The following is a 12,927-nucleotide window of genomic DNA, read 5'->3' as shown; positions in this document are numbered from 1 at the left end:
CTTAACCCGAGGTATTATTTCTGGGTTAGCGGAGTCTGTAACCTGAAGCTTATGTAACCCGAGGTACCACTGTATTATTAGATGTGGCCCACCAGCCTCAGCATTGGGCCTGGGGGGCTGTTTTCACCAAACCTCCCCCTTTGTGTCCCAAACAGGGCCACAAACAATTGGGAGCTTAAGAGTGAGTCCTTCTTCGTCCTTTGCTGGAGCATGGCGTACTGCCCCATCCATTCCTATGGTGGGCAAGAGAGGGAGATTGCCTTCCTCCAGGGCCACTGGGGCTGCAGCGTTTAGTCGATCGACTGATCAGTTAGATCAACTGCCCCGCCAACCTGATGCCCTCCAGATTTTGCTGGCCACACCTCCCTTCACCCTTGACCTTTGGCCCTTGCTGGCTGGGGCTGATGGGAAGTGGAGTCCCACAACATTTGGAGAGCCCACCACCAGGTTCATCCATTTCAGTAGGTCTGCTCTGGGGAGGACTTAGTTGCGTGCGACCCGTCAGACGCTGCGACTCTCGGTTGTATTCAGTCAAGTCCTGCTCAGAACAAACGCATTGGGAGGAATTTGGCATAGTGCTAAGGAGATTGTTCCATCAGATTAGCAGAGATTGCTTGGACTGTTGGAGCAGTCTTTCTTCTCCTCCGCCCGTGTGGGTTCTACACACACAAGCCAATTGTGGTGGGGGCACTGGGAAGAGAGTGGGGAAGTCCCGTTGCCTTAGCATAAGTCCTCTGGCGGACTTCCACTAGTGGGATCTGTTTGTTACACCTGGCCTGTCGAAAGGAACGAACCCAAGTTGGGCATGTTCATTAACGGGTTTCTAAACCACAGAGCCTAGGGCTTGCCGATCAGAAGGTCGGCGGTTTGAGTCCCCGCGACGGGGTGAGCTCCCGTTGCTCAGTCCCTGCTCCTGCCCACCTAGCAGTTCGAAAGCACGTCAAAGTGCAAGTAGATAAATAGGTACCACTCCGGTGGGAAGGTAAACGGCGTTTCCGTGCGCTGCTCTGGTTCACCAGAAGTGGCTTAGTCCTGCTGGCCACATGACCCGGAAGCTGTATGCCGGCTCCCTCGGCCAGTAAACGAGATGAGCGCCGCAACCCCAGAGTCGGCCATGACTGGACCTAATGATCAGGGGTCCCTTTACCTTTTAAGTATGACAGTGTCATTAGCCCAGTGCCATCTGTTCTGGCAGCAACTTTCCATGGTCTCCAGTCTTTCCCATTTCCCTGGCACCTGAATCTATGACATGGTTCTGAACCCGATAACTTTAGCATAAGCTGGGGGCTCCCTCTCCCCTCCCATTCGGGTGGTGGGCATGTATCAACTCCCAGCCCCCTTGGGAGGTCTTCCTTCCACTCCCTTCTGAGGCCCATGTGGTGGGAGTATGTGTCCATGACATTTTTCTGTTCTCACCTCCATCCGTGTGCTCCCATTGCCCCCCCCCCCCAGTCCAAGATTGCGACACACAGGGCAGGGGGTGTTCATGTATCTCCATGGGTAATTGTGTGTGTGTGTGTGTGTGCACACGAGGGAGACGTGGTTCACACCTAACACTGAGCTAAACCGTGGCTTGCTGTGGTTTGGTGGATGTGCGGGTTCCCAGAGCAAAGATGCTCAGAGTGAAGAACACAGCTTCTTTGCTGCTTCCTTGGTCCTGTAAAGGAAGCCATGGTTTGGCTTGGCACATTGCCCAATCCTGGGCTCATGGTTTTTCTTTCTTCTGGGTTCGGACCTAATGGTAATCTAAATCACGGTTTAGTCCTGGATCGTACCTGAGCAGCAAGACTGGGTGGGAGCGCAATTGTCATTCTGGGAACCTACTTGTCCACAGTGCACTATGGTTTGGTTTAGCACATTGTGCCAACCAGGACTCATGGTTTATCCTGTTTCCGGGTTCAGTTCTAACACCAAGCTGAACTGTGGTTTAGTCCTGGGTTGTACAGCAGCAACATGACCATGTGGGGTGATCCGGAGTCCCGTGGCTGTGACAGTCACTCTGGGAACACACTGGTTTGCAGTACACCATGGTTTGTCTTAGCCAGGGGTCAGCTAACTTTTTCAGCAGGGGGCCGGTCCACTGTCCCTCAGACCTTGTGGGGAGCCGGATTATATTTTGAAAAATAAAATAAAAAATGAACGAATTCCTATGCCCCACAAATAACCCAGAGATGCAATTTAAATAAAAGGACACATTCTACTCATGTAAAAACACGCTGATTCCTGGACCATCCACGGGCTGGATTTAGAAGGCGATTGGGCCTGATCTGGCCCCCGGGCCTTAGTTTGCCTACCCGTGGTCTTAGCACATCCTCCAAACCCGAGCTTGCTGTTTATCTTGCTTCAAGGTTCAAACTTAATGCTACGCTAAACCAGGGTCGTGCGGCAGCAGGCAGACCGTCCTTCTGGGAACCTGCTCGTTCGTTTCCACTCCATGGTTTGGCTCATAGCTGTCCACTTTTCCCTTTTCTTGCGAGGAATCCTATTCGGAAGAAGGAAATTTCCCTTAAAAGAAGGGAAACGTTGACAACTATGGTTTGGTGTGAACCGGGCCTGTGTGTGTGTGTGTGTGTGTGTCCATTTCCTCTCCCCCCCCCCCACTCACATTTATTTATTTCGTTCTGTTCTTTCTTTTTGTCCCCACAGGGCTGTGCTCATCTATGCAGAGTTCCCTCAGTAACCCCTGCATCCAGTCCTCGCTTAGCAACCCCTCGCTGCAGGGCTCCCTGAGCAACCCCTCCCTCCGCTCGTCCCCCAGCAGCTCCTCCATCCCTTCCTCCATGAGCAACCAGTCCCTGCCCTCCTCCCTCAGCAACCCCTCCCTCTCGTCCTCCCTCAGCAACCCCTCCCTCCCCTCCTCGCTCGGCAGCCAATCGGGGCAGCCCACCCTGCAGCAGCCGCAGCAGCAGCAGCAGCAGCAGCAGCCCAGCTATGGCGGCTCCCCCTCCTCCGCTTCCTCCTCCGCCCCCGCCTCCTCCTACGCCCCCCTGAACGCCTCGCCCCGCCGCAGGGTCCCCCTCAGCCCCTTGACCCTCCCAATGGGCGGAGACTCGAGAAGGCCGCACCCAAAACAGTTTTCGCCAACTATGTCACCCACATTGTCCTCCATCACGCAGGTACGCACGGGGCGCTCTCGCGCGCTCGCTTTCGGCCTCTGCCTTTTTTGAAGGATAACTTTTAATTTGTTTCTTTTCCATCGTCGTGTCTTTCTCCGTCCCTCCATCTCATCTCAGCTTCCAGGGAAAAGCACCCACCCTCCTTTTCCTTCTCAGGTGGTAATTTTGCTGAAAAATGTTTTCCCAAGGCCTCGTTTATTCTAGGCTGCTTCCAGAACCTTTTCCCGGTTCCTCAGTTTTTTCCCTCTGAAAGATTCCCAGGGGGGGGTCTAAGCAGGGTTGGCAGCGGAGCAACCGCGCCGGCTGCTGGGCCGTTTGGGAAGTGTCTGCCTCCGAGGCGCCGCAGCACACCTTAATGCGGCTCAAGCAACTTCAGTGCCGTTCAGATAAACATCGCAGGTGGATCCATAAATCCACACGTGTTCCCATCTGCTGGAGACTGTTCAGGCCTGTGCATGTGTGCATTCTCTCCCAGTCTCTGACTTTAATGACCTCATCTCTTGCCAGTAAGGAGCAGGGCAAACCCCCCGCCTCCCATCAACTCATTCCTCCTGGACAGTTATGGCCATCTCTCTGGGTTTTGGAGGCAATCTTCCCTCTCTGGTGTAGCTGCCTTTTCCCTAGGAGATGGTGCCTGCTGTTCAATTGAGCCAGTGAAGGAAGAGATTGGTTTAAAAAGACAGCCAAGGAGAATGCAACGCTTTTGGGCAACCAGCAAGCAGCCGGTTTCCTCTCTGAGAAATGTGGCAGGCCTCCGAAATGTAAAAGTTTTTTTAAAAAAGGTGAAATTATAAGAACTCCTGTCCCCCAGCACACACGCATTAGGAACCTCCTTGCACAGCCAGTTTGCAACGAAATTAGACATTGTCCCCTCTCCTCACTTCACCCACCTGGGTTTCTTCACCTGCCCAGCGACTATTTGAGGGCTCCGTGTAGGACACATAAGCGCAACCCTGCAGGATCAGACCCAAACACCCATCTATTCCAGCATCCTGTTCTCAGAGTAGCCAATCAGATTCCTCCAGGAAGGCCCTCACTGTTACTCGTAAGAGCAGCTCTGCAGGATCAGGCCCCAGTCCCCATCAAGTCCAGCATCCTGTTCTCAGATGGGCCAACCAGGAGCCAGACTTTGGGGGGGGGGAGGCCTTGGCACAGTGTCATCCATGCCCCCCTCGCACCAAGCTCAGGGCTCAGCCCTACCCTGACTTTAGAGCTATGAAATTAACAGAGATGGGGCCAGTGGGTAGCGGTGAGGGTCCCTTCCACACCGCTTAAGGCCCTTGGCCATTGCCAAGCCTGCCCAAATGGCAGTGCCAAGCCTGGCCAACAGGGAAGTCGCAAACAGGACCCAGTTACCACCTTGAGTTCTTGGTGGGGGAAACGGCAGGATGTAGAAAATGGACTGTAAAAAGCAGCAGTACCGTTTTTTTCGCTCTATAGGACACACTTTTCCCCCTCCAAAAATTAAGGGGAAATGTGTGTGCGTCCTATGGAGCGAATGCAGGCTCCTTGGCTTCAGCAATAGCAACACGAAGCCTCCGAAGCGTTGCTTTCGCTGAAGCCTGGATAGCGCAGCGACCCCTCTCGCTCTCCAGGCTTCAGGGATAGCCGCCTGAAGCTTCCGGAGCATAGCGGGAGGTCCCTCTGCACTCCGGAGGCTTCGGATTCCTTTTGCTGAAGCCGGGAGAGCAAGACTCTCCTGGCTTCAGCAGAGAGGGAGAGCTGCGCAGCGCCCCTTCAGCCAAGCGGGAGGAGAAATGGAAGGGGCTCCATTTCTCCTGCCGCTTCGCTGAAGGGGCGCTGAGCAGAGAGGGGGAGATTTTTTTTCTTGTTCTCCCCCTCTAAAACAAGGTGCGTCCTATAGAGCAAAAAATATGGTACTTTTTACTTTAATATATGCCCACTAGGTGGAGCTCTTGATCTCTCCCTTTCCTTCCTTTTCCTTCAATTAGGTCTTTCTACTAGACTTCTGAGTGGGCTGTACCATTTCAGGCTTGTGGGTAAGAGCGAACCATTTTGAACGTTCCTCTGGGTAACACAGAATTCTCTGCGTTAAAAAAAATAAAAAAGATCTGCTCCTTCAGCCTGCTTATTCATACAGGAATAGTTTTGTTTAGCTATAAGCCATAGCAAAACAGGAAGGGGGAGAAGGAACTGTTCAAGAGTTGAGCAATGAATTTAGTTATTAATTCCCAGGCAACAGCGCCAATAAGGAGATGTGCGCAGTAACGTGGTTTTCATGATCAAACAGCAAAAAAGCATACAAACTCAGTAGGTGTGACTAAACCTCCAACAGATTTCCCCCCACAGGGATCTTTTATAAAGCAGACATAGAGTTGTATATAATTGCCAACCTCCCCCTGTGGCAGTTTTGCAAAATACAAGAAGACATTGTGACTTCTTATTAACCAGGAAGACATTGAAGCTTAGCTCTGTGAAGCATTTCCTACATGGAGCTGTGTAGTTCCTTTTTTTTTTAATTTTTTGTGTGTGGCAAATATCTATTTTTATTAATACATTTCCAGAGATTTCCAGAAACTTGGGCCCAATACAAACCAGTAAACACACTGGGATAAATGCTTTTAAAATCTAAAAAGGGGACAAAAGAAAAATAGAAGAAGAAAGGGAAAAGAGAGGGAGAGGAAAAAAGAAAAAAGGGGGAGAAAAGAAAATGAAAGTAGGATAAAAAGAGCTGTGTGGTGATTTTTGAGGCAGATTCATGGAGGAGCTTTGTTGTCTGCACGGCTGCTGGTCCTGATGGCTGTGCAGCAATTGGCAGCCAGGGGATAACTCCTGTTGCACGCAGCTCCTGTTTGCGGACTTCCCCTTCCCATTGGGCCGCCGTGTAAACAGGATGCTGAACTAAATGGACCCCCTTTGGCCCGAACCAGGACAGCTCGTCTTTAGAATTGCAGGGAGTGACTCTCTTTTTGCGGGAGCATTAAATGGTTCCGTTCCCAACCTGCAGTCTGAATTGGTACAATCTGCTTTTTTTAGGGAGGGTGGAGTTCACCTCTGAACTCTCCCACCACTGAACCCTCTGCACCCTGCTGCCTCAACACTTGGCGGGGGCCAGCGACGTAGGGAAGCCCCTTGCCTCCTTCCCCCTGCGGCTGCAGACTCCCTTTTAACAGGACTGGAACGCCTCTCTTCCCTCTCCAGGGGGTTCCGCTGGACACCAGCAAGCTGCCGGCCGACCAGAGGCTGCCCCCGTACCCCTACAGCCAGCCAGGGATGATCCTGCCGCAGAATCAGAAGTCCCTCCACCAGGCGCAAGGGCCGGCCTCTCAGCAGGGGCGCCAGCCTGCCCAGCACCAGCACCAACACCAGCACCAGCAGCAACAACAGCACCAGCAGCAGCACCAACACCAGCACCAGCAGCAGCAGCAGCAGCAGCACCACTTGCAGTCCCAGTGCCCCTACCCAATGCATTACCTGTCCAATTCTATGCTGCAGAACCAGTTCGGCCAGCAGCTGGGTGACTTCGGCCTGGGCAACGTGAGTATACTTGGTGTCTCCTCGTCTCTTGCCCCACCTCCTTTTGGGTCTGGGAGTTGCATCATCATCATCATCACCATCATCATTTTTATTTATACCCTCCCGGCTGGCCTCAACCAGAGCCAGGGCTTTTTCGGCTGTGGCTCCAATCTGGTGGAACGCTCTGTCACAAGAGACTAGGGCCCTGCGGGACTTGACATCTTTCCGCAGGGCCTGCAAGACAGAGCTGTTCCACCAGGCCTTTGGCCAGGGCACAGCCTGACTCCCTCCTTTGGCAATCCTCACAGAACTTTAGCCTAATGGTTGCCATCAATTTGATTTGAACTGATTTTATAATGTTGTGTTATTTTACTGTTGTTAGCCGCTCTGAGCCCGGCTTTGGCTCGAGAGGGCAGGATATAAATAAAAAATTTATTATTATTATTATTATTATTATTATTATTATTATTATTATTATCCCGCCCTCCCTGGCCAGAGCCAGGCTCAGGGCGGCTAACACGAGTAAAATTACAGTAAAAACATAATGGGGGGGGGGGACCAATTTAAAATACAAGTTAAAGTGCAATTTAAAATGCAGCCTCATTTTAAAAGTAGCCCATAGATCAAAACCATAAGGGAAGAGAAACATAAGGGTCAGACTGAGTCCAAACCAAAGGCCAGGCGGAACAGCTCTGTCTTGCAGGCCCTGCAGAAAGATGTCAAATTCCACAGGGCCCTAGTCTCTTGGGACAGAGCGTTCCACCAAGTCGGGGCCAGTACTGAAAAGGCCCTAGTTGAGACCAATCTAACCACCTTGCGACTTGGGACCTCCAAAATGTTGTCATTTGTGGACCTTAAGGTCCTCCGCAGGGCATAGCTGCGTGGCGCCAGCCCTTTTGGCCTCGCCCCCAAAAAACACATTTTAAAGGCCATCGGATGTTGATGAGCCATATTCTTATTCATATTCTTATCATCAATGCTTTTTTTCTGGTGGATACGCATACCCTTAAATATTTTGTGAATCTAAGTTTGGCCTCATTGAGGGACAGTATTTCAATATGAGTAGGAAAATGAGAGTACCCCTAAACTTTTTTTTAGAAAAAAAAGCACTGCTTATCCTCATCATTATCAAACCACTCTGGTGAAGCAATAAAACACAATATTAAAAGCAGCTCAAAACAACTCGTAAACAGAGAAATAAGGCGGCTCCTAAAACTGGGGACGTGGCTGGCGCTGTGGGTAAAACCTCAGTGCCTAGGACTTGCCGATCGTATGTTTGGCGGTTCGAATCCCCGCGGCGGGGTGAGCTCCCGTCTCTCGGTCCCAGCTCCTGCCCACCTAGCAGTTCGAAAGCACCCCCAAGTGCAAGTAGATAAATAGGTACCGCTTTATAGCGGGAAGGTAAACGACGTTTCCGTGTGCTGTGTTGGTGCAGGCTCGCCAGAGCAGCTTCGTCATGCTAGCCACGTGACCCGGAAGTGTCTGCGGACAGCGCTGGCCCCCGGCCTCTTAAGTGAGATGGGCGCACAACCCTAGAGTCGGACACCACTGGCCCGTACGGGCAGGGGTACCTTTACCTTTACCTTAAAACTGCCCACCTCAAGCACTGGCAACTCCTTGATTCCAGCCAATTCATAAGGCAGCTTCTTCCTTATGAAGCGAGGGGTGGTTTTCTGGGCCTGCCTTCCTCAGGTGTGTGTGTGTGTGTGTGTGTGTGTGTGTGTGTGTGTCACAGCCTGTCCTCCCCACCTGCCCCATCCTGCAACGTATCACCGAAACCGGCCCAGGCCCACTCTATCCTTCCTTTCCGCAGTTCGATCAATACGGCTACGTGGACAACATGAGCGGAGGCTTCGCGTTCAACAGCAACGCCTTCTCGGACGACCTGGGTGCCTTAAATTACCCGCAAGGCGACAACATGGGCTTGTCGGGCAGTGGGACCACAAACACCAGCAGCAGCAGTAGCAGCAGCAGCACGCACGACCCCCACCTGCTCAACCGCCAGAACCTGAGCAACTCGAACCGCCACGGCCCCATCCCCAACATCATCCTCACAGGTAAGGGGAGAGAGTGGGGAGGTGTAGCCTTGATTTATTGCCCAGATAAGCCTGGCGTCCGGCCCGCTTCCAAAGCTGCGCCAGGTCTCTGCTTCACAGTCCGCATTCCGATGCTCTGAGCAAACAGCAGAGTTTTAGCAGCGTTCAGAGAAAGCTTCTGTGCTTCAGTGTGCATAAAACAAAATCTCACACAGAGGTACGAATAACTAAAAGCAGCTTTATTTACAGCAAAGCTATCCATTGTCTAACACAGCATGCAGCATCGTGAGACACGTCTGCTTCACGTGAAAGCGAAATAATAATAATAATACATTTTATTTATATCCCGCCCTCCCCAGTCGAAGCCGGGCTCAGGGCGGCTAACAACAATAAAACAGTACAACACAACACTCTAAAATCATTCATTAGCAGAATAGAACAAAGGACTGAGACTCTCAGAAGTGACGCAGAGTCTCCCCACCCCACAGTAGACAGGACGTACACTCTGAGCTGTTTAACCCTGTAAGCTCAGGTTCTCCTCACAGGAGGAGGGAGCAAAACCCACCTCGGGTGGGGGGGAAACAACTTGACAGGTAGCCTAATATTTTCGGGCAGGAAAAGTAAGAGCGAAGAGGCAATTGTCCGGATCCGCTGTCTGAAACAACTGCATTTCTTGTGCAAGGCCGGCTCTGGGAACTGCAGAGGCAAAGCATAGCCATCGTGGTTATTTTAATTGATTTTAATTGATTTATTAAATTTCTGCGCCCGCCTTCATCCAAAGATCTTGTGGTGGTTCGCAAGATGAAAATGCAGGATAAAAGCACAAATAAGTAGAACAAAAGCAAAACAGGATAGCAGCGTGCACACACACACACACACCAGACAAATTTAAAATACTGTAGAATATTGATCAGCCCAAGGCCTGATGGAAGAGGGAACGTTTTTGCTTGGCGAAATAGCATGAAGGTGCCAGACAAACCTCCCTCGGGAAAGTGTAACACCAATTATAGTAGCCTTCGATAGATGAATTTGTCGAATGATTTTATTATTTGTACCCTTCCCATCTCAGTTGCCCCAGCCCCTCTGGGCGGCTTCCAACACATATAAAAATACAGTAGAACATTGAACATTAAAAAACTTCCCTAAACAGGGCTTCCTTCAGATATCTTCTAAAAGTTGTTTAGTTCTTTACCTCCTTAACATCTAATGGGAGGGTGTTCCACAGAGCGGGTGCCAGTACCGAGAAGGCCCTCTGCCTGGTTCCCTGTAACTTCACTTCTCGCAGGGAGCGAACCGCCAGAAGGCCCTCGGCGCTAGACCTCAGTGTCCGGGCTGAATGATGGGGGTGGAGACGCTCCTTCAGGTATACTGGGCCAAGGCTGCTTAGGGCTTTAAAAGCACCAACACTTTGAATTGTGCTCGGAAACATACTTGGAGTCGGTGTAGATCCTTTAGGACTGCTATTATACTGTCCCGGTGGCTGCTCCAAGTTCAGCTGCCGCGTTCTGGATTAGTTGTAGTTCCTGAGTCGCCTTCAAAGGCGGCCCCACGTAGAATTCTGCAATTTAACTACCGTAGATTCCGGCGTATAAGACGACTTTTTAACCCCGGAAAATCCTCTAAAAAGTTGGGGTTCTCTTATATGCCGGGTATGGGTTTGCTGGGCAGCTTCGCCAGGCAGCTTCCTCCCCGGCCCACCGCCCACTGCCGCTGACCAGTGAAGCTGCCACGTATAAGACTGGGCATATAAGTCAACCCCCCAAATTGGCAGCTGCCAATTTGGGGGGTCGTCTTATACGCCCGTTCGCCTAATACGCCAGAATCTACAGTATGCACCGTGTGAGGAAGAAACTTCTCCTTGTCTGTACATCTCTTTTTGCTCTCCAATCCTTCCCTCCTCTAGGGGACTCCCCGCCCGGGATCTCCAGGGAGATTGCCACCGTCCTGGCGGGCATGCCAGGCTTTGAGATGGACTCCTCCTCCCTGGGTCTGGATGAGGACCTGAGGATTGAGCCGCTCACTTTGGACGGACTCAACATGCTGAGCGACCCCTACGCCCTGCTGACCGACCCGGCCGTCGAGGATTCTTTCCGCACCGACCGACTCCAGTGAAGGAAGGGAGAGGGCCGCAGCGCCGAGAAACGCCACCCCTGCGAGGTGGACCCTCTTGAGCCACGAAAAAACAAAAGGACGACTTTTTTTTTTGCTTTCCTAAACCAGAGGCGCCGGGCAAGAGGGGCTGGGGACAGCGGAGATTGTGTTTGCCCACCCTGCCTTTCCACCCCACGTGTCGTCATCCCCTCCAAGCTTAAAACGCCTCCTAGGGTGCTCTGGGACCGGACTTTGCAACGAGCACTTGCAATCCCAGGTTATAGGGGACCGGGGCAGGGGTCGACCTCCCCAGGGTCAGGGAAGAAGCCTCTGTACTCTTCAGAGGCGGGGGGCAGGCCATGAGAGTTTTCAGCATCCTCCCCAAAGCGGGAGAGAACGTACGCAGTCTAGGTGTTAGTGTTCCAGTTCCCTTGAATCGGGGTGTTGGGGGAGCTCGCATTTGTGTGAATCCAAGTGTCTGCCCCCTCCCTCAAAATCAATTCCAGCCATTTCGTTTCCCCAAGTTTATTCCTGTGTATATTTCGTACCTGCACCCGATAGCTATAGAGACTTTCGTAGCGTGCAGAGCATTTTGGGGGGGGCGGGTTACATTCTCGTTTTCTCTCTCTTTTTTTGACCTAATCATGTTTTTTTTAAATTTTATTTTAAAGAAAAGCAATTATGTACATAACTGCCCTTCTCTCCTGCCCCCCCTCCTCCTGAGCTGCCGTGTACATGTGGGGGAGAGGAAAAAAAGGGGCGTTTCTCTTGTAAAGCACTTGTAACTTTGCATCCTTATCTGTCGTGAGGTCTGGCTTCTGTGCTTGAGTTTGGGGCGGAGGGGGGGAGCTCAAAGTAGGGGGGGCTGTGGTTGGGGTTCAGCCCATACCTCACCTTTCCTTCCCCTCCGCCCCCACTGTGGAAGAGATAAACCAGAGTGATTTTATTATTATTTTTTAAAATATATGTTAATTATAACAACATTCCGTCACTGATTTTTGTGTGGTTTTCCGGGCGGCGGTTCGTCCTGCCAGATCAGGGTGGGGACTGTCCCAGCCTTGGGTTCTCTTTTTTTCCAGAGCAGCTGCCCAAAGTCTGCAAGGAAGGGGCTCAGGGCGACGCCGGAGCTACATTTCGCCCCCGGCGTCTGGTCTGCTTCTGACGCAAAACTTTTAAGAGCCCATCCGCCCCTGGTTTTCAGAAGCCGCTTGCCACGTGGTCTCAGCGAAAGAGGAAAAACCGATGCAAAATTCTCCGGACCGGTTTCATGTGATCTTGAGTGGGATACTTGGGCACACAAATTTACTAAGGGAAGTGCTGCCGGATGAGGCCCATGGCCCATCTAGTCCCGCATCCCTGTTCTCTCAGGGGCCTCAATGGGGCACCCACAACCGAACCCGAGTGCGACAGCAGCCTCCCCTCCTGCCATTTCCAGCTATCGGTATTCAGAAGGATACCGTCTCTGACCCAGAGGCAGCCCAGGCGGCTTGAAGCAAAACAGAATATGGCAGCTCTTGGCCGCCTCATCTTCTGCAGCCAGAGAAGAAGAAGAAGAGTTTGGATTTGATATCCCGCCTTTCACTCCCTTTAAGGAGTCTCAAAGCGGCTAACATTCTCCTTTCCCTTCCTCCCCCACAACAAACACTCTGTGAGGTGAGTGGGGCTGAGAGACTTCAGAGAAGTGTGTCTGGCCCAAGGTCACCCAGCAGCTGCATGTGGAGGAGCGGAGACGCGAACCCGGTTCACCAGATTACGAGACTACCGCTCTTAACCAGGGGGCAGCAGTGGGCTCCTCAGAGGCCGGATCTACTGCCTGGGGCGACTGCCGCACCTTGCCTCACGGGTGCACTGGCCCTGCCCTTACTGTGGAGGTAGCTGGTACCCATTCCTAGCCATATCCTCTGAGAATTTGCCCAGTCTTCTAAAAACATCTAAGTTCATGCCCGTTATTGCCATTTATGGAGTGAATTCCATAGTTAAAACAGCAGCACAGAGCTTTCAGCAACTCTCTACCCTTGATTTTAGCGTGCAGCTGTTCAGTTGGCCAACTAGATACCCCAATGCAAACCCAAACACAATGGCAACTCTTCCCACTTGCGACTCTGGCGCCGATTCTGGAGGCAGAACATCCTGGCTAGTGGTCACCGATCGCCTTATTCCTCCCCGAATTTTGCATTGGCCAAGAGCCTTATTCGTCCATGGTTTAG

The 12,927-nt window shown here is 51.9% G+C and overlaps 1 protein-coding gene across 2 annotated transcripts in view; it reads left to right on the top strand.

Annotated features, from left to right (window-relative positions):
- Nucleotides 1-11,703, top strand: part of CRTC2 (CREB regulated transcription coactivator 2) — a 39,218-nt gene extending 27,515 nt beyond the window's left edge. For both annotated transcript variants that reach the window (XM_053368690.1, XM_053368689.1), the window contains 4 exons: nt 2,647-3,116; nt 6,279-6,614; nt 8,407-8,650; nt 10,533-11,703. In XM_053368690.1, the coding sequence (XP_053224665.1) occupies nt 2,647-3,116; nt 6,279-6,614; nt 8,407-8,650; nt 10,533-10,741 (1,259 nt within the window). In that variant the 3' untranslated portion in view covers nt 10,742-11,703. The remainder of the gene's footprint in view (nt 1-2,646; nt 3,117-6,278; nt 6,615-8,406; nt 8,651-10,532) is intronic.
- The last annotated feature ends 1,224 nt before the right edge of the window (nt 11,704-12,927 follow it).

The sequence above is a fragment of the Podarcis raffonei genome, chromosome 16 (assembly GCF_027172205.1).
Source record: "Podarcis raffonei isolate rPodRaf1 chromosome 16, rPodRaf1.pri, whole genome shotgun sequence".
NCBI classification, from domain to species: Eukaryota; Metazoa; Chordata; class Lepidosauria; order Squamata; family Lacertidae; genus Podarcis; species Podarcis raffonei.
The sequence above is the reverse complement of the archived record's forward strand: the minus strand, read 5'-3'. Positions and strand labels throughout refer to the sequence as shown.